The 27,216-nt window shown below is 38.5% G+C and overlaps 2 protein-coding genes across 3 annotated transcripts in view; one reads left to right on the top strand and one right to left on the bottom strand.

The window, feature by feature from the left end:
- LRBA (LPS responsive beige-like anchor protein) overlaps positions 1-27,216 on the bottom strand; it is a 504,599-nt gene that overhangs the window by 193,094 nt on the left and 284,289 nt on the right. For both annotated transcript variants that reach the window (XM_081135597.1, XM_081135598.1), the window contains exon 40: positions 25,836-25,972. In XM_081135597.1, coding sequence (XP_080991723.1) covers positions 25,836-25,972 — 137 coding nt within the window. The remainder of the gene's footprint in view (positions 1-25,835; positions 25,973-27,216) is intronic.
- On the top strand, positions 19,732-22,438 carry MAB21L2 (mab-21 like 2). The gene has a single exon (XM_081135604.1). It carries the CDS (start codon positions 20,803-20,805, stop codon positions 21,880-21,882), a length of 1,080 nt encoding a protein of 359 aa, XP_080991730.1. The 5' UTR covers positions 19,732-20,802; the 3' UTR covers positions 21,883-22,438.

Consider the following 27,216-nt stretch of genomic DNA (forward strand, 5'->3'; position numbering starts at 1 on the left):
ACCTAAGTTTTTCAAGAACATAACCCTTTGTTCTTGGCCACTTCAAAAACTACATCCATAAAAAAGCAAGCAAAATGGGTTTTCTTTATATTATAATAAATGTTTAAAGAAAATATTTGCACATTAATTCATTCAAATTAAATTTATTGAAAGCCAGCAATGTGCAAGACACTGTAGTACAGGCTGTAGATACAGAAATCTCAACAACCAAAAGATGCGGAGTGGGGGAACTATATTTTATTAAGAATTAGAGAAAAATCACTCTAAATATTCTGTTTAAACCTATACTTAGAGCAATAAATATTAATTATAGAAATCAAGACCCAAAGAACCTTAAAACACCTGGGGTTATTGTTTAAACAAGGGGGGGAAATCTGAAAATAAGGTGAATATTATAAAATACAATACAAACTCCTATCAATCCAGGTTTTGTAGTGAACCAGCTAAATATTTATCTTAGAAGGAAACTCATTCTCTCTCTCTCTCTCTCCTCTTCTTCCCTCCCTCCCTCCCTCCCTCCCTTTTATTAGAAACTAAGATCTGGGCATTGATTAAGCTTTTTGCTACTGGTGTGTCATTGCTTCCAGACCCTCTCAGCAAGGAAAGCTAAAAAATATACGTATATATACTAACCCGTGTGTACATACATCTCTACAAATTATTTCTCTCTATATATCCACTTGTACCTATGTTAAGCTAAACATGGAGTTCATGCTGAAGTCTCAGACTCTAATCCAGTACCACATGATTCATTCCAGCCTTTGGGGGGAATTTTTATGAGAATTAGGATACCTTCATAGCCTCACTACAGATTACTTATTCATTGCAAAGGAGAAAATAATAAATATATTGGAGAAATTAAGACAACACTCATACTGTCTGGTCAAACTTAATATTAGCGTTGAAGGCAGATGGACATCATGTGCCTCTGGATGCAAACCTCTGAGAAAGACACATCACTTACACAATATTCCAACTAGATGCATAACCTAAATCTATCAAAAACAGTAGATAAATTCAAATGAGGATCATTCTATTTAAAAAGGGAGGGGGAGAACTGTATTCTTTAAAAGTGCCAATGTTAAAAAGAAAAAGAAAGGCTGAGGAAATGTTTCAGATTAAAGGAGACTAAAGAAATTGACTGTAATGCCTAATACTAGACTAGATCCTATACTGGAAGGGAAAATGTTCTAAAGAACATCATGGTCAACTGATGAAAGTAAAATGCGATGTAGATGACAATATTATTATATCAATGCTAAATTTCATAACTTGATAACTAGTGTGGTTACATAAGTAAGGAAATGTTTCTTGTCTTACAAAATACACACTGAAGTATTTAGGAACAAAGGATCATGATGTATACAAATTGTTCAGAAAAAAATGTATGTATACACATGTACATATATGTGAGAGTGTGTGTGTGTGTGTGTGCATACAAGGGCAAATGAGCAAACAATAAAACAAATGAGACAAAATGTTAATAGTAGATACATTCAAATAAGTTTTTTAAAAGAATGTGCTCTTCATTTCATATATGATAAATGTGACATGTATGTGATAAGCCTGGTAAGTGAAGCTCAGGCTCTAAAGTATTTTCCAGAAACAGTTATTTTCTCCTGTGACGCCCACTGTGACCAAGAACTATATGAAAGCTATCTCTGAAAAAGGGTAAAGCTAACTGGCCACTATGGCTGATACTGATAAAATTGCTAATGTATAGAGTATGCACAAACACAAGTTTGGCCTCTAAGGGGGTTTCCCCAGTTCAAGTTAATACTTAGTAAAACAGTATATATAGGTCTATATTCATAATTCAAAGCACTGACAATTGAGTTACAATTAGTAAGTGCTATTTGAAACTACAATAACAATTTATAAAAAGCGATACTCTACTTTAAATTACAATAATAAATAAAATTATTCCTGAAAATATTGTTACAAATTTTGTATGTTTTAATCTACTTTTCATAGGATAAATTTACGTTATTCTGAAATCGGTGAGGAAGAGCTACTGTACATGAGAACTTTTTCTAAATAATGGAAGGTTTATAACACTGTATTCCTTTAGGTGGAAATATTTCTAAACCATGATGGCATTCTGTGGTGGGCAGAGTAATGCTCCCTCCCAAGGATTTCCACAGCCTAATCTCTGAAACCTATGACTATGTTACCTACATGGTAAAAAGGAATTAGGGTTGCAGCTGGAATTATGGTCGCTAATCAGCTAACCTTAAAATAAGAAGATTAACCTGGATTACCCAGCACACCCAATGTAACTACAAGGGTCCTTTTAAAGTGAAAGAGGTGGCAGAAGAGTAGATAAGAGTAATGTGATAGAAGAAGCCTCTATCTGTGGCTGCTGGCTTTGAAGACGGAGGAAGGGGACCAGAGCCAAAAATTGTGGGAGGCCTCTAGAAGCTGGAAATTAATTCTCCCCTAGAGCCTCCAGAAAGGAATGCAGTTCTGTCGACACCTTGATTTTTGCCCCAAGAGACCCATATTGTTCAAGCCACTGAGCTTGTGGTAATTTGTTACAGCAGCAATACAAAACTAATACATATACTATTTTCTTTTCTCACAAATATAAATGTAACAAATATAATTTAATATTCAAAACTGAAGAGAATCATTGACAATCAATTACTTTTTTGAGCAACAACAACCTATCTACGCCAACCTCCAAGAATACACACACAAGATTCCCATACCCACGCTTAGAATGTAACGGTTTCCATGCGATCTTTTGACAAGAGGTGTTCTACTACCTATTACTACACTTCATCCACTGTGAATGGCTCTGTTCTCATTAATCTTCACATCACCAATTACGCCTCGATCCCTACTATTCTCTTTCCTCCCTCCGTCCCCAGTTTAAGTTGTTGCTGTTATTTTTTGCTCAGATAGTATCTCCTGAGTTTCTTGGCTTTTGGATAAAGATTGGCCTTAACCGCACAAGGCTAGTCAGTGCCTTTTTCCCTTGTCTGCAAATCTACCAATCAGCATACAATATTCTGCTCAGCTCAGCGCTTTTCATTGTCGCTGAGTATTCACTGGTTGTTTTCCAAGGGTATTTCTCTGCCCATGTGCAATCTGGACCTTACATTTTTCTGTGGAAGGTTATATATATTTACTCCATATGCAAACTTGAATGGGAAGCAGCAGAGACAAGGATAGTATAATCATCACACACATACTCTCACTGCTACAGCAGCTGTGATAAATGACAATGGATGTGCAAATTCATTCTCTCCACACATAGGCAACCTCCCCCACCCCTGCTCTGTATAGTTTCAGTAAATGTTTAAAAGAGGAGAAAAAAAGCTCTTAACTTTCTAGTACGAAAGTGACGGGAAGCAGAGAGAAGCAAGCAAACAAAGGGAAGTTACATGTAATATCAGAACAGATAATAATATATAATCTACAGTATATTTCCTAAAATTTACCCATATTCAATACATTCAAAGCCTTCAACTATTTAAACAGTCCAGACATCATTAAACTGAGAGGTACTAGATGTCCTGACATCTAGTAGGGACGTCCTATTTCCCTGCTGCCTGAAATTAAGTTTGGTCTGAAATAATCCTTTTAATCACCTTATGATAAATTTCTAAATAAGCCAAGATACGCAGGCCTCGGCAGTAAAACAAAACTCACTAATACTAGCATCACACAACAACAAGGCTGAAATACTCTCTTTAAAATCTGTGTCTGTTGTTGATCACATACCACACTGCAGAGAAGCAGCATGGGCACTGTGACTTTGTATGTACTTTTTACATAATGACTCTCCTGGTAACTCCAGCTGACAATTTCCATGGCAAAGAATAAGCTGCACATAAAGGAATCTTGGCTTAATTCTTTAATAGATGAGAGACAATAAAACGTGGTAAAGCCATATAACCTAAAAGTTATTTAAAAACATACACTGAAGTATGTTTATTTATATGTACACATATTTAAATTTACTGATTATTATGACAACAATGAAGAAAATTAGGCCCTCAAAACATTAACCTCTATTCATGTAACTGTTTTCCTTTTTTTGCCCATTCTGTTCAATTCTTCATTCATAAATATAATGTAAGTTTAACGTGTAAAATCAGAGAACAGAGATACTTTTGTGTTCTTTTTTCATTTAAAATTGTATCTTTTGAAATACTTTCAATATAACTAATATCCTAATTATATAAATATAGCATTTATATTCATTCCTCTGTAAGAAACTTGTATAGGAAGCATCTTATGGTATTTTCTTGAGTTCTGAAGATTCATTTGTAATATCTGAGTAATACCTGAAACAGCCAGAGGTGTAATTCATGAAGGAGTAACACAAGATTACTAATGTACAATAGGAAACTAAGACTCATTTCAAAACAACAAGTTACCATTTTAGGATCTTACTGGACCCTCTCTTCTAATTAAAGAGTTCTAAGTAAACTATTTAAGAAAGCTTTAAAACAGTTTTAATTTTAAAAGTTAAAGATAAATAAATGATACTGACTTCAGACTAAAATGTTTTCAGTAATACAAACAGTATTTACCATGACCAAATGTTTAGCTCAAAGTGAACTGACCTTCATTGAGCAAGAACCTGAATAACTAAATTCTTACAAAACAGATATGACTTTTTAAAATACACAGAGAGTATTACAGCACTTTTGAAACAGAATGACATCAATTTCCATGTAAAAGCTAAAATCTGAACAAATTGAAATTGATGTCAATTTACTTCTGAGAGCTTACTATATTTGGTAATCTGCTTCCTCTTTGCTAACACAGTGGTTTCAGTTTTATATAAAGACTCATTATAAGCCACAATGTTTCCTAAGTATAAAATATACAGCATTTTATTAACTCCATTTCTATCCCTTATAAACAGCCATAGAGGTACATACCAATCACTTTAAAACAGGTTTTAAATTTCAAGTATTCTTCTTATATATTACTTTGGAAATTTCCTAACCAAACTATCTAACATAGTTTACACTGCAATCATTGCCTAAAACTTGCATAAAATGCTGAAAATGAAAACTGTTACTTGGTCCTCCATGAATTTAAAACACACACACAAAACAACCTGAGCCAGGTCTCTCTTTCTCTTTCTGCATTACCTGATCCTGTCACGATGCTTCAGAGTAGGGTACAAAGGTGCAGTAGGTGCATTTAGTTGTAGGGAAGCAAAATTTATGGAACTGTCATAGGAAACTGCAGAAAGGGCATTAACAAACCAAGAGCACGGCATTGACAGGATACCAATAAAATGTTGATGCCTTTAAAATAAACTGTCACCCATCTTTGCAAATCATGCTTTGCTACTTTCTAGCTTTAGAATAAACCGAGTTACATAATCTGTGTCTTGGTTTCTATATAGATGGGGATAATAATAGAATATATAACTCATCATAGATTTGCTGAGAGGAGTAAGACAAAGTGCTGAGCTTAGTGCCTGGCACGGATTAAGAGCTCAACATTATCCCTGCATAAATCTCATTTCAAGTGAGTCTTAAAAGACTTTCAGAACATTACCTTTAGAAATGTCACTTTAAAAACCTGACCTTGGTGATGGGAAGAAATGTTGGAAACAGGAGGGGATCAAAGTTACCAATCCACCTAAAGATATTTATTGAGCATGTACTATGTATCTAGACATACTATCAAATAAATAAGATGATGCCTGCCTTTCCATAACTTTTCACACTAGTAAGTTAATAAAAGTAGAGGAAACATGGATGATGACACTGGGGAGACAACAAAGACAAAAACATACATTAAACTGGATGAGAGTGATGATAAGTGGAACATGGAAAGAGCTCTGTGGGGCACTTCAGGACAGGTGCAGGGGAGCGAGCCTGGAACGACAAAGACTTCAGGTTGGGGGCCAGTGGGAAATAAACTGATCAGGTAGGGTTTTAAGGATTTTAAAGAATAATAGCATAGTAACAGCCTGTCTTATCTTATTCCTCTAAGTAAAAACCTGTCAAGGGAACTAGAATAAAAGCATGGATTTGGTGGAATCACTGAATTACTGAATTGCTGAAAAGCTCCCCCTTCCTTCCTTTGTTCCCTCCTTCTTTCCACAAATATTTGTTGAATACCTACTATATAAGAGATAGGGTGTAAGGTGCTGGAAATAAGAGAGCATTAAGATGAGGACTACACCTGGTTTGATGAGAAAACCTTTAGTGTGGATAATCCGGAAGAAAACTAACCAAGTTTATTTTACCAGCATGACTTTCTTTTAAATGAGTAGGTCGTTTTCTCATTACAATCTAAAGATTTTACAGGTTCAAGAGTGAATCAAATGGACACATTTATTTTATTTTAAATATATATTCAAATCAAAATCATGCATTCTTAAACTCCATCCTGAGAGCTTGAGCCACTTAAAATATACCAAGTGAAGGAGTTCAGGGGCCTGAGCATAACTAGATTGAGGGACATGAAAACTACTGTAGAAATGCACATCACCCCTCAGTTTCAAAATGCCAATAAACAACAAAAAACTAATCCCGGAAGGGAAAAAAGCTAGGGTAATTTAGAAATAGGTTTGGGGCAGGAGACTAGAACTAACCTCCACCAGGCAATCCAACGTTTATAAGAGCAGGTAACCTTGGGCAAGTTCCTCAAACTTCCACATCTCAGTTCCTTCGTCTGTGAAATGGTGATAATGCGTAGCACCTACCACAAAGGGTGCTGTGGAAATGTCTGACTTAACACAGGTAAAACCCTTGAACAGGGCTCACACACAGTAAATGCCCCATACATCCTGTATTATTGTAAAAACATCACTCCAATATCTGGTTAGTGAACAACATACCCTGAGAAAAGTAAACAACAGCTCTTAAAAAGAGAGAGTGTTCAAAAGGAGCACAATAGAAGAACAGGTAGGAAGTCACAGAATTGCACTAGAGTACCGACCTAAGTGTGTTTAAAAAAGGAGAGGTAAAACAGAGGTCACGCAAAAATAAGTGTCTAATTTTAAATAAATATATGAAAAGAGAAAAATAGTTATATTCTATATTTAACAATATTTAGATAACCTCCAATCACTTTACATTACCCTCACGAAAGTTATATTAATAACAAAGAATCTACTTTTGTGATACAGAATTTGGAAGCCCATCCATGGTTTGTTCAGCTTGCATAAGTCACAACTGATTGGACACAGTCCCTGTGGGCATGCCATTTCATCCAGACTGGACGGTTCATTAGTCATAATTACTATAACTGTACAGCAGAGACTGCAGTTTTATCTCATCATACATCTCTGATCAAGCTGCTTCCATTTCTGCTTCATCAGCATATGAAGTTACATTATTGGAGTTTTCTATTTTCCGTCAGTGATTAACATAGATTATACTTTATATCAAAACATGTATTTGGTCTTCACCAAATTTAATCGTGAGGGCCCAGATCCGACCACCATTTGACCTCTGATATTTCAAAACCACCTAAACACCATGAATCATCAACTGAAATCCAGAATGTTACAGAGAGAATTAAACAAAGGAAAGAACTGACCTGTGTTAAAAGCATAAGATGATTGCACTTATCTAAATTGAGACTAACCATATTTGCTGCAGCTTCTCATTAAACATTAAATTGCACGCCAGAAGAACACATCATACATATTTATTGTTTTGCACTGTCACTTTCGAAAGACGCATCCCACAATTAGCGTTTCTCCCAAACTATAAGCTACATAAAGAAATTTCCCATGAAGCTTAAAGGCAAAGTAATGTAGAAGATTGTTCAAGGAGGTTAAAGAACAGATGGATAATAGATTTCACTGAACACTAAAGCATAACACGCTTACTTCAGAAAGGAAAATGTTGCCAAAACATTGTTCAAATGCAAAATACTGAATGAAATGGATGGGTCAGGAATTTTCTTCTTCTAACTTCTATTGTAGAACAATAGGGGAGCAAAACGCCCGTCTCACTATTTTTGTGTCTCACTATTGTCATGTGCAGTGTCCCCACTGTAGGCTGCAAGAACAATCATAATCGACAGTTACATGCGGGCACTGAGGCTGCAAAAATCCCAGAGTAATTAGTGTTGTCTGAATGCAATGACATCTGTGTTCTCATGGTTCTCAAGACATGTCAAGCCAGTAAGATGTATATGAAAAAATATGACAAGCATTGCAAATGCCCTTCTGAAAGGTCTTGGACTTTGGGGAAAAGCTGAAGAAACAACACATGTCATCTTCTTCTTGTAACCAATATATTTAAGATTAAAAGATCTAAAAAGATCTTCTGAGTCATGCAATCTCTTTTGGCAACTATGAAGCATTTGTTCAGGATACAGCCATGCAATACAAAATGAACCTGCTGCAGGTCTGTCTCTTTTTAAAACTTTTCCTAACACAAGTGGTCCTGTGCAGTAGGAATGTATATTGTGTGCCCATTCCTACAGATAACAAAATAGGGAGCACATCTTCTATTAATGTTGCATGATTCCTTTACATTCTAATGTTAAAATAACGTCTTTTAGTACTAGACATAAGATAGTTTCAAATGTGTTGCTGAATGCCTTAGAATTATGCTTGCATTTTTCTAATAATAGAGACTGTCAAAGTGACTGCATTAAAGAGCCTTTGTTGCAGGACACCAGTGCTTTTGCTGAGTAGTGCCTATCGCTGAGCCCCCTCGGTCTAGTCTGTGGCAGTATGTGGGAGCACGCACTTGCTCCGAGAAAGACATTAGTCATCATTAACAGAAGCACTGACACCAAATCTAAGTGCCTCTCCACAATGACCAAGTGGCAATCATCTTTCTCTTATACTGTCACTGCTGATTAGGATTTTCTTTCATGAAAATTTAATTTGTCCCCCTTTCTTCAGCTTTTTTTTATTCCTGAAAAAACTCTATTCGGGAAAGATTGCAAATACAGCAAAAGAAGTTGCACCTATAAGATAGCTAACAATATAAAGATGACAAGATTCTCAGCTAAGTCTTTTATCTAATCTAACAGAAAAACAGAGACAAGTGAATGACTAATAAACAAGAGGGGGACTGATTCTAAAAGGAATCTTGCTTTAATAATGTGTAAGCCCTATAAGGTGATTAATTCAAGAAATCTGAATAAAATTGCTCTAAATATTAATTACCTAATCCTAAAGCTTCCTTAAAACTAAGATTACAATGTTTCAATAGTAGCCATACTTCACTACATTTCAAATTTATATTCTCTGTTCCTTAGAATAGAAGATGGATATTCACACTGACATATCACTGCAAACTTAAGAAAATATTTAGGCATCCATACCCTCAGTGTGCATTGACCTGCTGGTTAGTTGTTGTTTTTAAGGAATTTTCAGTTGCACTGGACAAATGAAAATGATTCATGTGGTCATGTAGGGAACTCTGCAGCCAGATGATGCTAGACTTACACTCTGGTTCTGTACAATATCACAGTGTTAAACAAGATATCACAGTGATAAGTTATTTAAGGAAGTTTTAAAAAACATTTACTTTTCTGTTTTACTTCAATTTGTTTAAAGTTTTCAAAAAATGTAAGCATGTGATAGTTTGCAAGGAACCTGGTACAACCCAAACTCCCACTTCTAGTTATAAATATTATCTTCTCTTTATGTTACTTACATTTAGTAACAAAATAGAGGTTGGTTTTAAATTTAAAATATCTCTAAATTATTTTATATCCTTTTAGAACATTGAACTTTTAGTCAAAACCTGTTACACTTTTGTGTTTATGTGAACATGAGTTGTATCTATCTTTAAAAGTAAATATCCACATGAAATGCTTGTAAAGCAAAAATCAGCCTCACTTCTTTTTAAATTCAGAAGCAACCATAATTCATCAAACTTTAATCATTAAATGGTCTATTCCTGACTCTTTCGCTGTGAAAAGTAATATAAAACGAATTTGAAGGTCAAATAGCAACCGCTTAGTGGCTAATACATCACATTTACAAATGGTTCAAGGGTTTTTTTCCCCCTATTTAAAATTTGTCTGTAGTTAAAACATTTAAGAGGAGATTAGAAATTAAAAAGGATTTTGAGAGGCAATTTCTAACTGCCGAACTTTTATAACAGAGATGTCATGATTAAATAAGGATCTAGTCTAAAATAAAAGCAAAACTATACTATAAGAACCGACCATAATTAACCTGGCAGAGTAATTTCTTTATTTCTTACCTAGGTAAATATGTTTCTTAAATTCTCAAAAGCTTAAAAGCAAACTCTGACTTTCAGAGTTGCACAGATTTATCCAAATCAAAACTTCAGAAACTTACAATATAATTACTGGCTCTTTTGCTAGATCCAGTACATGTTTAAGTAGAGAAGTTTCGCTCTATAACTTCCACCCCTCAACCTAACCCTCCAAGTCACTTGTCAGTTAAAGGTTGGGCGATTTATTGACCGCCTCTGGATGCATACTGTCAGTGCTGAAGGAAATATGAGAGAGGGTTGTCGCTACTGTTCTGGAGCTCATTGATAATGACATACCTGCCTCTGTCACCCATTACCCATACTACAAACTACTTAGACCTAACTGAAAAATCAATAGCCTACTTGCACTGGTTCCTGTGGCTGCCTCCTTTGATTGTCAGCTCCTGTCTAGGGTCAGCACTTACATGAAAGGGGCTGTGACTGCCTGATGCTTTCAGGACAACCTAACGATATGAAACTAGCCAACAGAACAGTAAATTCTGTCTCCATGCCCTCCTCATCAATTAGGCTTTGACTAGGCTTGCCTGTAGAAACCTGACCTTTTAAGTTTAGGTGAATATGGACTAGCTGAACACACCATTGCCCTCAGCACTGAGCCAGGAAATCTACTGACAGGTTAAACAAAACAGAAGGTTGTAACTGTCATAATTTGCATTGCACTTTCACGCCAACAAGGGTGTTATCAGTAGGGGCAAGCCCTGGAACACGCAACTCCAGCACCCTTAAGCCACGCCACTCATAAATTTTCAAGTGAAGTGAGATAAAACATAAATTCACAAATAGCAATGCATTTCTCATCTCTTAGTCTTCTAGGTTTGTACTTTGCAAACCCACAGGGTGTCCTTCAACAACTCTCTCAGTGGTCACCTGGCACTGCTATTGCATTACTGAGAAACTTCCAATGAACAAAACATAGAAGTAAAAATAACTCAACTCTAACTGAAAAACTATTTTAGAAAGAATTTATAATACAAAAGACAGATTGATTGAGCTATATCTCAAAAGAAGAAAAATTCAGTCTCAATATGAGGTCTTTTCCTCCCTCGCTTCCATTGCTCCAAAAATATCCACAAGCCTAGACAATAAGTGACTGCATAAGTGAAGGGAGGTGTTGAAATTATTTCCTACCAAGCTGCTCTGATACAGCATCTTTTACAGTTTGAGGGAAAACTAAGAACATCTGTAAAATAAAAGATGTTAACACTTTTATGCTTGTCAGATCTTCTGATGAAAACAAGAGAAAAGCATGAGAAGGCAGTATAAAACTTTACTTACTTCGGTGACTCATGTTTTGAAAACCATTTCCTCTGCTTGGATCTATCTTTTAACATAACATGAATATGGTAATATTATAGTTGCTAAGAGCAATATCATTTCTCTAAGGAGAAGACTGGTAATTTCTTTTTTTTTTTTAAGTTAATTGTGAACTTGAATTTTTTTTTAGCTTCAAGAAATAATATTTACGGAATACCTAACCTTAATGAAAATGCCAGAAATATTGCGAGTCAATTCATCATTTCAGAAAAAAACATACCTGCTAACCTTGTAGACACCTTTAAACAATGTCTTTCTATATATACAAGAATACACAGCCTGATTTGTTTTCATATTTTATGATCCAACACCTATCAACAATAATCAGTATACTCTTAGAATTTATTCCAAGCTGCTATTTGGTTGTCCCTCACAACTATCTCCAATCTATAATTTGTAATGTTTTTCCTTAAACCTAAAATATGAAATATAACCATCTGTAAGCTTACTCTTTTCTGTGATTTTTTGCCTGTTAAAAAATTTCACATACCACCCTGGCCGCGTGGCTGTTGGAGCATAGTCCCATACACCAAAAAGGTCATGGGTTTGATTCTGGTCAGGGCACATACCTAGCTGCGGGTTCAATGCCTCTGCGACTACCAGAGGCAACTGATCGATGTTTCTCTTTCACACTGATGTGTTCCTTTCTCTCTCCCTCCTCCCCCCAAAAATAAATATATATACACACACATATATATAAAATCTCCTTGAATGAGATTAAAAAAAATTCTTTTCATGTACCTATAATGAAGCACCACCGAAGCCTAAATTTTTGCAGAAAGATTTCTGATTTGAAATCAACTCATTAGATATAAACAACAGCTTTACTCATGCTATGGTAAGAAACTGAAGATTTTTGTATTTAGAAAAGGTAGAAAAAACTCCTAATTCATACCCACATTTTACAACTGTGACTGAGTAGACCCAGTCACTTGATCAGTTTCACTTAGATCATTTGTAGCCAAGCTAGAACAGAAATTCAGGACTAAGGCTCTTCAGACACTATCCTACTCTCTCCCTTTATTTTATCTATTCACGTAAGTTACGTGATAGCAACAACCATATATTTTTTAAAAATACATAGCTTTGTATCATTCATTTTAATTGATGTTATAATTTCTACAAAGTTTTTACTAATCTGCAGAAAAGACTGGAAGATTTGTAGAGCATTTACCCAACAAGGTACTGCAGAACAAATAACTATTAGAAATAGAAGTTCTAACTGAGCATGCTTGGAACCCTTTACTTATCTAATATGATGATTAACTGTGCATCTGGTAGCCTTTCAGGTCCTTTGTGTGTACCTATCTGATAGCAAAGTGAAAGGGCATGGACAGTGTCTGGTCCCAGCAAGCAAATCATTTGAAAACAGTCACAGCCATAGATCAAAGATTTTTCACTCTATCTAGGCTGATTTAAACCTACTAACCCAGATTTTGTCTAGAGACAAAACCAGGCAGAAAGTAAGAGAAGAACTCTTTAGGAACCAAAGATAATAAGGAAAGATAGAAAGAAGGAACTCAGAAAAGAAACAGACTGGCAGAACCTGGATATACACAGGCCGAGACAGCTGTTTTATATCCTAGCTTTATTTCCTAGAATTAAAGGACAAGTTTCCATCCTTTAGATCATCAAATATTATTTCATTTATACCATTACAGATATTTTCTATACCTACATAGAGCCAATGAAGGATTTTTGTTGTTGTATAACCACTACAAAGAATTCGAGAAACCTCTCAGCTCATCATTTTCACTCTAATTCACAATGTTTGAAGGAAGAACAGGCTAGATTTTTAACATTTCCATTAAAATAACAAAAGTCTATTAAAAATTTCCTAAAACATTAGCAGAAGATTGATGCCAAATTATTACTATAATAATACAGACGAAGTACTAAAGAACCAAAATATTTTAAAATAAACTAAGATGTTTAAAAAGGCTAGTTTTCCTACAGAATAACAAAAATTACCAATAAGATATGCTTAACTAATAATTTTAAACACAGGTCCATAAAATGTCTCAAAGGACCAAAAAGAAATATAGAATGTGATAAGAAGCCTTATATTTTGAACTAAGTATAGCTCAGTACTGGCGTAGTCTCCATCCCTAATCTCAATCATCTGTTTCATAAATGCCTGGCACTGATCACAAAGGGGAAGGGGGGTGGGGGTGAGGGTGGGAGTGTGGGTGGGGATGGGGATAGGATGGGGTGGGGGTGGGGGTGGCTCTAAGATCTGAAGAAACATGTTCTACATGTGAGTCTTAAACAAAGGATATCACACCTTCGCTAAGACATAAAAGTTGGATTTATTTAGCATCAAGTTCAATATTCACAAATCCTGATTTTCTTATCTATCTTCTGAAAGTGATATTACAAGACCAATAATGTTTTGTTCTCTAGGTGGAAGAAAAACAATTAAGGTTCCACAAGTTATATAATCATTCTTTGAATTAGTAAGAGTTGGCTCCTCGAAAAGCATCCTCTCGTTTGTTGAAGATTATACTGAGTTATGAAAGACAATGTTATCTGACAGGTAAAATTTAATACTTACCTCATAGTACATTAGTAAATTCAAATTGTTAAAAAAGAAAGAGGAGGGAGGGAGGAAGGATCTTACTCTAACCTTTCAGAACTATAAATGGAAGTAAAAGAATATAATAGTTACAACTCAAAAATGCATATATTTGAAATGAGAAAAAGCTAAATGATTTATTGGTAAGACCAAAAGACATACCAACATAAGTGAGACTATAGTAAGTTCAATGAAACACCTTCTGAAAAATACTTGCTGAAATAACTTGAATTTTCTTAAATTCATATCCTAGCTCAGTAATACAATAGCATTTACTTTTCAGTCAGGCTAAAAGCTGTTTACTTCCATTTTCCTGAGAACAAGTTCTTCCTTCTATCATTGTACATTTTGGTGAGAACAAATTCTGTACAGCTTAATAAAATACTTGTATATACAGTTAATATTCAACTTGGGGGGAAAACTAACATGTATCATACTCTGAATTTTCTCATCCTACTAAATAATATAAGAATTAGACTTGTAAAAGTCTAATAGGTATAAACATCACTAATCATATATATTGTCCAAGATAACCCAAACAAATTTAAAAGGCCCACAAACAATACTCAAAAGTATATAAAAGCATTTATTTTTCAGTACAGCTTAATAGGCTTACTAAGCAAAGTTAAAGCTAATGCTTTTACCTGACAGAACATTATCTAAAGTTCAAACTGTTCAAATGAGAACAATAATACTCCTAGGTTACCAATCAGAGATTACCAGGTCTGTGGATGTTTTTAAAGCTATTCTGTAAGGGAGGAGGGCTACTGATTACGACAGCATTTTTGACCACTTAAAATTAATAAGCTCTACAGTGATATGTTCAAAGAAAATATTCAGGTACTAATTATTTTCTAGATTGATTCCATAGTAATAATTACTAATAGCTTACAAACAATCTCTATGATACTTCAGAGTCTGGGAAAATTAGATCATTTGACAGAATAAAAAAAAAAAGTGGTTTGACTTTGACTTTTAATACAACGTGAACAGTATAATTCTGACATTGTTAAAGCTCCTTACAGATACTTTAATATAATTACTTCAATAAAGTTTCATCAACTAATACACTAACAAATTGGCTGGGTTACTTTCTGTTTTGACTGGAATTTTAAATTCAGAAAATTTAATAGTTATTTATTTCCCCATTTATATTTTGACCAAAAATTTTTCTTTTTAAAAATAATCAAGCATTTTTATAAATATATTGAATTTGATAAAGTACATAAGAACCAAAAATTTAGCAACCGCATCAATGTTTCAAAATTAGATTTTAGAAGCTAAGAACATAGACATGCAAACATGTGGTCCTTTGTTTTCCAAAAAGTGCAAATCCTTCAGAGTTGGGTTTTTAAAAGTCAATAATCTGATTATTTTTTAATACAAAAATGTTTTCCTAAAAGACAATATTCAGTATCATACAATCTAAAATCTGTATACTCTTTAGTAAAGATTGTTAATACATGCTATTTCTACAGATAATAAAATAATGGATATCTTTTTACTTTCAGTGATATGATAAAGTAGAAAGTGCACCGAAGTTTAACTCGGTAAATACATTTATTTCTCCTAAGTAAAGATCAGCAAAAAATAAAACAGTTTAAGGATTCCGTATTCTCTGGAAATGTAAACAGGATTATAGCTGTCAGATGTCCAGAAGCACTGGCTTCAGCCATTAGCTTGGTTTTGCTTCTGAGAAACACAACATGAACTACTGAATCACTTCTTTTCAAATCCATGCATTCCCTCCAGCAGTTCCAGCCTCATCAGCGGTGTAGGAATGTACAAAAATGACAGGCAAAGAGCATTAGTTTTCCCTTTTCTCTCATACTGTCTGCCTATAAATGGAAGCCAGGGTTCTTTCTCAAGCACTTGAGCTGAGGCTGTTTAAGTCAACTGCTGAAGGAAAATATAGCTGAATTCTCTAAGCAAGACAGTATCACAATTGAACTGTTTCCTTCCAAGAAAAAGTTTGAAAAAATCAGATACTACATTATCATCTTAGAATAAAATATAACATTACCATTGTAGCTTAATGCCCGTTATTCTTATTTTCAGTTTTTTAAGTATTTGGTCACCTTAGTTTAGGACCATTCAAAGAGCACTCAGTTCTGCTTCTAATTTTAAATATAAAAAGGAGACCAAATTAAAATATGCCAATTTTCTTCTGAAAATGTATGTGTAAATAGTTAAAATTTTTATTTCCAAGTTTCTAGCTTTCGTGTTTCACTAGGAGAGGAACTTCAGTTACTAACTAAAAGTTTACTTAGCCATGATCAAGTGGAAACTGGATTTGATGTGCAATCTGGCTATTCTTCTGGAGCTTACACATTCCCGTTTCTAATAACTAGTACAGTAACTGCTAAAACCAGACTCATTTTTTAAGAACACGGGGTATTTTCAGACTACAGCTTAAACATACACATTTTAGTTTACAGTAACTAAAAACACCCCCACCTCAGTTTTACCATCTGTGTTCTCATAAAACGTTCCTAATGGAATACTGATGGTGAAGGTAAAGCCTGGAGAAGTCTGAAGGTTATGGACTACGGAAATCCGAAACAAAAAATTCAAATCACACCCTGAAAGTCCTCCCTCTTTTTAGGAACGTCTGTAAGCGAGCCCAGGATCACAGGTCTGAGCAGAAGCATGCTGATGTTGGCACTGCCTAAACCAAACAAACAAGATGTTTAACAGTCAAATAAAATGTCCTGCCGCCTCCCTAATGAATTTGTCAAGGACCATCAGATTTCGCTCCCCCCCCCCCACCTTTTGCCTCATTAACTCAAGTATGATGAGACGGATTATAACAAGAGAACACAGATCAATGGGTCTGAAGACTTGAAGTGGCTTTCGGCCTCTAGAGTTTCTTCCTCTCACTTGGTCTCCTTTAATAGAACACGGTATCTCCTGCAGAAGGGGCTGCCACTTCGTTTTAATACACCATCAAGGAGCTGCTGATGGACTTCTATACTAACATACATAAAAGCAGAGGTGACAGGGGCTCTTCAATTACAGCCTCCTCGGATACCGTTTCCCCTTCAATTATTCAACCCGGGGAAGCGGGTCCGCGCCCAGCGGCGGCGGCGCCGAGCGCGGGGCGAGCGGTGGGGGAGGGGAGCGCGGCACCCGGAGAGGGGCAGAGGGAGCATTATTTGCTGGAAGTGTTTAAGTTTATTGCTCGAATGATGTTTCTAATTAGTACCGCGGCAATAAATTAAAGTCGCCTTTGTTTAACTGATTTATTATTTACTAGAGCATCTACCTTAGACAGGGTAAATTGGTAATGAATTGTTTTTAAATCAAAACATTTGTAACGTTTTATCATCCTTCAGCCTCTGTTGTAAAAGTGGAGAAACGCGGGGATCAGGGTGCAAGAAACTTCGTCGTGCTCGACAGAGCCGAGAGGAGAGCAGGGTGGGGCGTCGGGCAGGTGGCGACGCGACCTGCGGGCCGGGCCGCGGCTCGAGCGGACAGAGGCGGCGGGACCGGGCCGGGCGCCTACCTGGGACCCGCGGTGAGGCCCCGGGCCCAGGGGCGGGGGACTGCGGCCAGCCTCGGGCCTGTCTGCGCACACTCACGCCCGGGCATCGCCGACCGCGCGAGGGCCGCCGACGGACCAGAGGCAAGGAGGGCGCTAAGAGGCGGCCACCTCGAGGGCTGGAGGGGGGCAGCTTTGCACCTCTAGCCCCGCCACGAGTCTCCGCCCCGCAACGGCCCCGGGGAGAATTTCCTGGCTGGTCACACAACTCCCTGCACCGAAGCGCCCCTTCCGCCCAGTACTGTCACCCACGGGCAACAGCCCAGGTACCCACAGACAGAGTCTGGGCTTCCCCCACGCACGAAACCCCGAGCGCCTGGGCTCGCGATTCCCGATCCCCTGGCAGCCAAGCATCCCCCCTGGAAGGCTGGGGTCCCGAGGCCGCCCCAAGTCCCTGCCACTGAGAAGTTGACTACAGCTCTGTGCCCGGAATCGAGTATGCTTAATTCCAACTGTTCATCCCAACGCCTCACCACTGAGCACAGAGTCTAGGCAATAAATCCAACTTGATTTTTTTTTAAATAAAAATAAAAAAGGTCGGACAGTTCTTTAGAAAGGGACTGAGGGCAACAGAGTGAATGGGTGACGAGGTAATGGACACACCAGCCACATAAGAAAGGACTAAGAGGTCCAAGTATCTGCAGCGAGGAGGAGAGAAATAAACTTCCTCTCCGCAACTGCATTCAGGTCACCTGGTCCGCTTTCAGAAGGCAAGGCAAGCCCTCCCAAGGGGTTCTGCAAAAGCTGCATACCAGGTTTTGCAAAACGAAGTCTTCCCCAAAGGGCTTCATAGAGTTTTATTCTTACAGCGTTACCAAAGAATACAACCTCCCGGACCTAACTAAAAATAATCCCGTCTATCTGATTTGTCTAAAAGAGACTCCACAACCAGACAGACACCCGAGGTTCAAACACAGACCCTCAATACCGATCAAATCACAAACACAGTTATAGCTTTTTCATCTAAAAGTACTGAAAGGCTACGATGGGTACAATACACACACTAAAAGCGCACGCATGTGTTTCATTGAAATGCCAAGGGAGGAGTGAAGCCATCTGTGTAATCAATAACAGGATAGTTATAGATTTCTGCAGCAGTGAGTCTTTTAAAAGCAAAAGTCAATTATGAAAATAAAATCATTTTACAAGTGAAACTGTACTGCCTGAGAAAATATTCAAAATTAGATTTACAACATTGACATTTTAAGAAAACTTTTAATTCAGGTTCACATTTATTTCACTTTTAAGTATAAAACAGTTTCAGTGGCTTATTTTGATTTAAACATATATGCAACAAAATTCTACCATCTATAAATCTGCACCATCTTTCACAACTTAAACGTGCTTTCTAATAACCGGTTAGTCCTTGTAACGATCAAGTGATAGCATTAAATATATCTGAACCTTAATTGTGCGCTAGTTATTACCAAGCAAGGTGCTTGCACTACTTCTGTCCTGCCCCATTTTTCAACAGCATATGGAAATTACTGAAAAGAGATTTACAGTCATAAACCCTCACCCCATATCCATGCCCCCCTCTCTGGTGCACATATACAGCAATTGCTCTGGCTCTTGGCAACAATGGGGGGGGGGGGAAGAAAATCTAGAAACTGTGAGGTCCTTTCCCAAATCCCCCTTCCTCTCCCATGTGCCTTCAAGCGAAGGTACTTTTGTTACTTTGCACCTTCCTCACAATGCTGACAGAAAAAAGGTGAACCTTTCTGAACCCCGCTACTCTCCCCGGTCACTCCAGCCGCCTTCAGGAGGTCCTTTCTACATAGACTTTTTCTTCCCTGCGGCTGATGAGAGAGGAGTGTAAAGGCGAGGGGGCTGTAAAATGTGCGCGCATTTGACTTCCACTATCTCCTACGTTCTCACTTCTCTCCTTACCCTCTTTCTTTATCAAGCGCGGCGGTGGCTGCTACCGTGGGCCGAGCACGCCTGTCTTCTCTCCCGGATTGGCTAAAGCAGTGACAGCTTGGATAGCGATTGTAGGAGCTGAAGCTCCACCCCCCTCATGATGGCCCTGGACCATTCATAAACTAAATAACTCCAGGAAACAGCAAGGCAGAGAGGGGCGAGAGGGGAGAGTGGGAGAGAAAGAGGGGAGAGAGAGAGAGAGAGAAACAGAGAGACAGCGAGAGGGAGGGAGACAGACGGACAGGGGGACAGAGAGAGGGAGGGAGGGGAGAGAGATTAGCAGGGGAGAGGGAAGGAGAGAGATTGGAGACCTCGGAGGGGAGGAGGGAGAGACGGCTCAGAAAGTGGAATCTGCACAAGCAACCTAAAGGGGGAGGAGAAGAAAAACCCTAGAATCGTTATAACTAAACCCCAGATGCGACGCAAGCAACGACTTCGTCACACTAAAACACATTTTGTGAGGGCCAAAATTATAAATTACGAAGCAGAAATGAGTATCAAACAACTGCCAGCGGTTTGCACCTAGAAAAAGACAAGAAGAACCCACTGCAAACAAACAAGCCCCGTCCAAACAACGCGTCCAGGAGGAAAGAGGAACAGCGCCAGACCCGGCCGGGAAGCGAGCGGACCGGAGCCGGCGCCTGCACACCGCCCGGGCGCACGCCCGCACCTCGCTCTCGGGCTTTCGGCACAGCCTCCACCTCACGTCTGGGGAGGGCGAGGAAGAGGCACTCACCTAGGCTCAGGAAGAAGTCCTGCCAGCGTGGGAGAGAAGTTTAAGGATGAAACACTGAATGTTTCGCTTTTATTTTTTAAATTTACTTTGGCACTTAAAAGACCTCATTTCCAGATTTCTGGACAATCTCGGCTGCAGACGTCTAAGCTCAACCTCTTGGTAACCTGAATTTTTCTCACGGCCTCCCCCCCCCCCCCCCTTATCTCTGCTGCAAGCACATCTTTATTTTACATATTAAGAGAAAGCCAAAAAGTCCCAGCAAGTACTCTTCTTTTTCTAAGATCACCTTTTCTTCCTTATTTTCTGGAGAAGAGGAGGTTTTCGGAAGGAGAGGGAAGAGCAACCGGGCCTGCGGCAGCCTCCGCGGGCCAGCCCAGGTGGAAAACAAGAGTGAAAGTGGGGCCGAGGGGAGCGCACCGCCTCTTTCGCAAGCCGCAGGGCCACCACCAGTGCGTGAGCCTTGGATCCCTCAACGTATTGCGAGACGCCGGTGTACAGCCCGGACCTGTGCCCCAACATGATCGCCGCTCAGGCCAAGCTGGTTTACCAGCTCAACAAATACTACACGGAGCGCTGCCAAGCGCGCAAGGCGGCCATCGCCAAGACCATCCGGGAGGTCTGTAAGGTGGTCTCGGACGTGCTAAAGGAAGTGGAGGTGCAGGAGCCTCGCTTCATCAGCTCCCTGAGCGAGATCGACGCCCGCTACGAGGGGCTGGAGGTCATCTCGCCCACAGAGTTCGAGGTGGTGCTCTACCTCAACCAGATGGGCGTCTTCAACTTCGTCGACGACGGCTCCCTGCCCGGCTGCGCGGTGCTCAAACTGAGCGACGGTCGGAAGCGGAGCATGTCTCTCTGGGTAGAGTTCATCACGGCGTCCGGCTACCTCTCTGCGCGCAAGATCCGTTCCCGTTTCCAGACGCTGGTGGCTCAGGCGGTGGACAAGTGCAGCTACCGGGATGTGGTCAAGATGATAGCGGACACCAGCGAGGTCAAGTTGCGCATCAGGGAGCGCTACGTGGTGCAGATCACTCCGGCATTCAAGTGCACCGGTATCTGGCCTCGCAGCGCGGCGCAGTGGCCTATGCCTCACATCCCCTGGCCCGGCCCCAATCGCGTGGCGGAGGTCAAGGCCGAAGGGTTCAACTTGCTCTCCAAGGAGTGCTACTCGCTGACCGGCAAGCAGAGCTCCGCCGAGAGCGATGCCTGGGTGCTGCAGTTCGGGGAGGCGGAGAACCGGCTGCTGATGGGCGGCTGCCGAAACAAGTGTCTGTCGGTGCTGAAGACCCTGCGGGACCGCCACCTGGAGCTGCCGGGCCAGCCGCTCAATAACTACCACATGAAGACGCTGCTGCTGTACGAGTGCGAGAAACACCCGCGGGAAACGGACTGGGACGAGGCGTGCCTGGGCGACCGGCTCAACGGCATCCTGCTGCAGCTCATCTCCTGCCTGCAGTGCCGCCGCTGCCCGCACTACTTTCTGCCCAACCTCGACCTTTTCCAGGGCAAGCCCCACTCGGCCCTGGAGAGCGCTGCCAAGCAGACCTGGAGGTTGGCCAGGGAAATTCTCACCAATCCCAAAAGCCTGGACAAACTATAGGGTGCTGGGGACTGCTTGAAAAGCGACGTAACGGAACGCTCCCAGCCGCCCGGGCGCCGCACCCGCGGGAACTCCGCACACGAACTTTCCCTGAGCCTCCGGGGCGACTCGGGAGGCGCCGCAGACCTCGGCGAACGCGCAGCCCGCAGACCCAGCGACACAGGACCACATTCTTGCACAAAGTGATCGTTTTCTTCCAAACAATGTGAATTTTAAAGGTCACACAAAAGAAGCAATCGGGCTTTGCCACCACAAAATGAAACCCAAGGTACATTTTCAAATCAGTGTAGAGTAGTTTCTCCCTTTTCCCTTCTCTCCCTTTCTCTCCTCCCCCCCCCCCATTTCATTTTGTTTCGGGTTGCCTGAATGTTGTCACCAAGTGAAAAAAAAAAAGTATTTAATTATATGTAAATTTTCTCTTTTAAAAAAAAGTTTTGCTGATGTTAAATGTATCTCAGTGCCAATGTCAGATCGTGCTCCTCCCTCTCTCGCACCTCTACCCTCACCCTAAGCAGTCTTGTTGAAAACAGTAATAAAATATTACTTTACATTGCAATTGACTGTTTGTGGATTGTTCTTAAATGAAGGCAGGTGAGATCACAATTTACAATTCACAATGTAAAGATGTGAATTTGAGGAGCTAAGTACAAGAAGCTGCCATTTGAATTCTAACTTGCAAAATTTACAAATACAGCACATCTGATCGGCTTAACCATACAAGTTCCCACCAAAATCCTTAGGAAAGAGAAAATATTAATTTTACCCAACTGTATAATGTTTGTTCTGTAGATTTTAAGATTAAAAGTAATATCTCCCTTCACACTTGAAAAAACACACCCAGATTTTATATAAAAAAACAGATTTTGATCCTAATTTTTTTCATAGAAAAAATTATTTCACGTTAAAAATTAAGATATTTGCTTTTTATACCATAATTTTTAAAAATCCACTCTGAGTCTGAAATACAAAGGAAATATTTATGGATCTTTTCTGAAGAGTTAACACAAGCAGTTGACACTTTTCCTTAAATCATTTGTCCTCTCCAAGTTTTAAATAATAAAAACTTAACAATTAAGTCCATGCCACCAAAAAAGAATAAAGTGGTTATAGCAATATTCTTTTTCTTAGCAAATGGTGATGTGAACAATCCAGATTTATGAATTACTCCAGTTTTTATAATGGCTTAGTTATAAATGCCAACACTATGGTCATTTTTTTCTTAATTCCCAGAATTTTTCAGAATTATTTTGAAGCTTCTTATAGGCAATTTAAACTAAAAAGGTTCTGGTACAGTTTTTCTGACCAAAGAAGTATTACTGTTTCAGGAATTTACATAGAGGAGAAGTACTCTCCCACTCTTTCTGCCTTCCTAAGGTAACAATCCAATGTACCCATAGCATTTCAGAAGGGTTTCTTTTTAATACAAGGACATAACTGATTAGAAAATAAAATCATTGGTAAAACTGAAAGTATCCCAAAGGGACTGGTCTGTCTTCTTCATATTGGAGGCAACTACGAACTCCATTAGATATGCTAATGAGGCGGCACAGGTACAGAACATATGTCAGATGTTACCTGATAATATATAAAATTTATTATTCAAATTAGCTGTTTTTAATTTATTGAGAAAATTTATGAATGAGAGATATAAAGAAAAACATCCTAAAAAGCAATTTTAAAGATCAGAGAAGTGGGGGAGGGAGTGTATGGAAGGATGAGCAGCAGGACATCAGAGATGGATGAAAAATAAGGAAGGGACTCAGAGCTCTGTCTCTGGTTCACTTTACAAAACAGGCTAAGTCTTAAGACTCCCTGGTGAAAATTCCCTAGTAAAAAATAGTTCTGGGTTAGAAATATAAACTTTGATCTTATCAGTTCTGAAATCATCTCCACTCTTTAAACATAATATTACATCTCTTTCTGGTCTCTCTCTCTGTAGATGTAGAAGGAACAGTATAACTCTAAGTGGTTCAGACAAATACAGTAGGGTTTTTTTAAATAATAAAAATGAACAGTATTCTCTGGGGAAAATGTTCTGATTTTTAAGAATATTTTCAAAGCAAGTAATAGGTGCTTACACTTACAAAGAAATGATTTAAGGACAGTGTTTAGTTTAAAAGATTAAAATGACATCTTAAAATGGCCATTTTTTCACTCTCAAAAGTATTTACAGTGTTAGACATGTATCTCCCTCCAACTGTACCAGGAAAAGTTTTTAACTCTTGACAAGAAACAAAAATTCCCCAAATTCAGTATCTTTTTTCTCTCCTTATTTAATACAACTAAAAAAAGAAAACCACTGCAGAAACACAAGTGTCCTCATTACAAAATACCTTAAAGCACCAATGTCTATACAAAATCAAAATTTTTTCCAAAAACAGATTGAAAAATGTTTAAATATAAATTAGTAGAAGTTTTGATTTCTATAATATTAGGCAGGTTGCTGTGGTACAAAACAATTTCTGTGACTACGGTAAAAGATCCCCGTATTGCACAAGCAACAGGGGGAAAATTAATTTAATGATGTAGCACAGAATAAGAGCAGAGAGAAATAAAAGTTATAACTTCTCCCCAAAGGAGCAAATAACTTCAAGGAGCCTAATTACAAAGATTGGAAAAGATTCTAATATTGAGTGTAATTACTTACACACCTTTAAATCACAATTTAGATTTTAAGCCATGTATGTTCAAAAGCATGATCAATATTATGAGTTAAATTTCAGCCTCTCAAACTCACAAACTGCCATCAATTAGAGAATGTAAGTAATTTTGGTTACCTTTCTTTCCTAAAGAAACTAAAATACATTTTTCAGACATTTCAGCTCTGCAACAAAGTAAAAATGATGCAAAATCTGAATTAAAGTTTTCTCTACACTGGGTTAGCTGAACTGTCAAGGTCAAAATGATCTGTTTCACTGTAGCCTTCCTACCATAGAGTCTACCTAATCCTATCTTAATAAAGGTAGCAATTTTTAAACATTGTGCTAGAATCGTACGTAAGACAAGAGATGATTATCAAGTTTTCAGTAAAATTGTAACATTTTCATCAAGTACTTTGAAATACTTTTAAATCACTAAAATTTAAATTTGCATGATTACAAAACCAAAGAAGCTCCCACCAATAAATTAGGAATGTATATATGTGTATGTGTGCATGTATATATGTATGTAGTATGTACACACACACACACACACACACAAGCTATGAGCCTATAAAATAAAGTATTCCAATTTTATTTAAGCCACTTCTCTTTCTACAGGATGCTTATTTTGCTCATTTTGAAAGAGACTGTTTCCTCTCAGAACAAACTCGACCCACTCACTTTCATGAAATAAACCTAATTTTGGCTTTATGGCCTAGCCACAAATGTTTCTTAGTAAAATAAAGTTGCCAAGGTCTGAAAAGTAATCAGAAATACATTTTAAAGGGGAAATTACATTTTCATTTAAGAATAGGAAATTATGCAGTGCCTTGTAAAATCAACTACAGGTAATGGGAAACAGAGTATCTCATACACACACGAGACAGGCATGCAGGACAGAGTAGTAAGTCATGAGGACAAAGCAAGGAGAGTGATATATTGGTATTATATCCAGAAAACAGAAAGGCTAAACAAAATAATTCCCCTCTCGATCTCACTGAATTTTGTAGCTTAATTCACCCTGGACCCTTTGAGGCAAAATATATTTATAGAAGATATTCCCTGAGGTTCTTCCCCTACCCTTGCATGAGCTAATGATAAATGCAATTAAGTGGGAATTGTTTTTGAATCTAAATGAACTTCAATAATCTAACTAGCTGGTGAGGGAATCATAAGCTAAAGAAAATAGTTGCCTTGCAGACCTCAGTCTGTCAGATTTTACCAGTGCCAATCTACTTAATAGCAGCGCACCATCCCATCCAAAGAAAAATAAAATTCCATAAAAATGAAACCCACTCCTCATTGTCTCACCTTGGGGTCGATATTCTTGAAGTTGGGGTCCTCTTCATCCACCTCGAAAAAGAGCTCAGAGGAGGTGACGGAAAGAATGCCCTTCACTACAACAGAGGGGGCCACAAGCTGAGCTGGTGTGCTCAGGCTAACAGGACCTGCCAAAAGGAAAAGGCAAGCCGCACAAGTTGGAATGACATTTTTCAAAAATTCAAGTAGATTCAAGCAGAAATTTTATTTAATTTAAAAATTCTCACATCTAGCACCAAATTGCCTGCCAACTCCTACACTTACAAATTCTGTCCCCCAAAAAACTTCCTCTGAAAATGCAAAGTTAGGAGTCTCACACTAAGAGATTTATAATAGGCAATTAATGATAACAGTAAACTAGGATGCAATTATTTTGCAGGGAGTCTGCAAAGCTTTGGTCTAATCTCTGGGTAAAAGGGCAGCTCTGCCTAAATAAGTCCATCCACATTCCATTTAGAAAACAAGCCTCAGGCTATCAAACAACATGGAACAACAACCAGGAGCAAGGAGGACTCAATAGGCTCCCAAGGCCAGAGGTTAGTTTAGAGTTTGGCTGAGGCATGATTACAAAAAGATCACTAGCTTATTAGCAAAGTGAGAAACATTACACCATATTCTCTGGTAAAGATTTTGTGCCAGGTTGACACAAAGCCTCTTCCATAACAACTTCCCCCACGAAAGATTGGTAAAAATACTTATTTTCTAAGCCTGCCTTTCCACTGTTAAATATTGTTCAGTGCTTCCAAATCTAATATTAGTGTAGTTCAGGGACTCTGGGAGTAAACAGCTGGAGGGTGGGTTTCCAAGTGAATGAATTTTTATTGGAATAATCAAATCTCCACAGGGCTTATCAAAGAGACAAATCAGCCTGCTACCGAAAACAATAGACTCAATACAGATAGAAGAGCATGAAGTATATTAGAGCTAACTCTAAAATAAGGACTAAAATAATGATTATATTACATATGCATATATATTTATGTAGAGATCGATGTAGTAAGAATTTGAAATCCCATGGCAGTTCCTCATTGTACAAATCCTAGAGGTGAAGAAAACAGCAAGAGAAGACTGGCACTTAGAGGTCTGAATTAATATAGTGCCTATAAACACGGCACACCTATTCAGGTAATCAATGGGTGAATAAGTGTTTCAAAATTCAGATGAATTGACATTTCCATCGATTGTTAGAAGGGTGTTGGTCCTTAATCTCACATCAATCTTAATGTGTGCCAGCAGGACAATAGAAGGGATGCTCTGTGGAGATCAGAGCGGGTTCTGCCCTCTATTCCCAATGTACAAATACATTGTGTCTGCAGATGGGCAGCAGATAGCTGCGGAACAGCCATGATTTCCCAAAGCTCATCCCTATAAA

Source organism: Miniopterus schreibersii, assembly GCF_964146895.1.
Source record: "Miniopterus schreibersii genome assembly, chromosome: 4".
Taxonomy (NCBI): domain Eukaryota; kingdom Metazoa; phylum Chordata; class Mammalia; order Chiroptera; family Miniopteridae; genus Miniopterus; species Miniopterus schreibersii.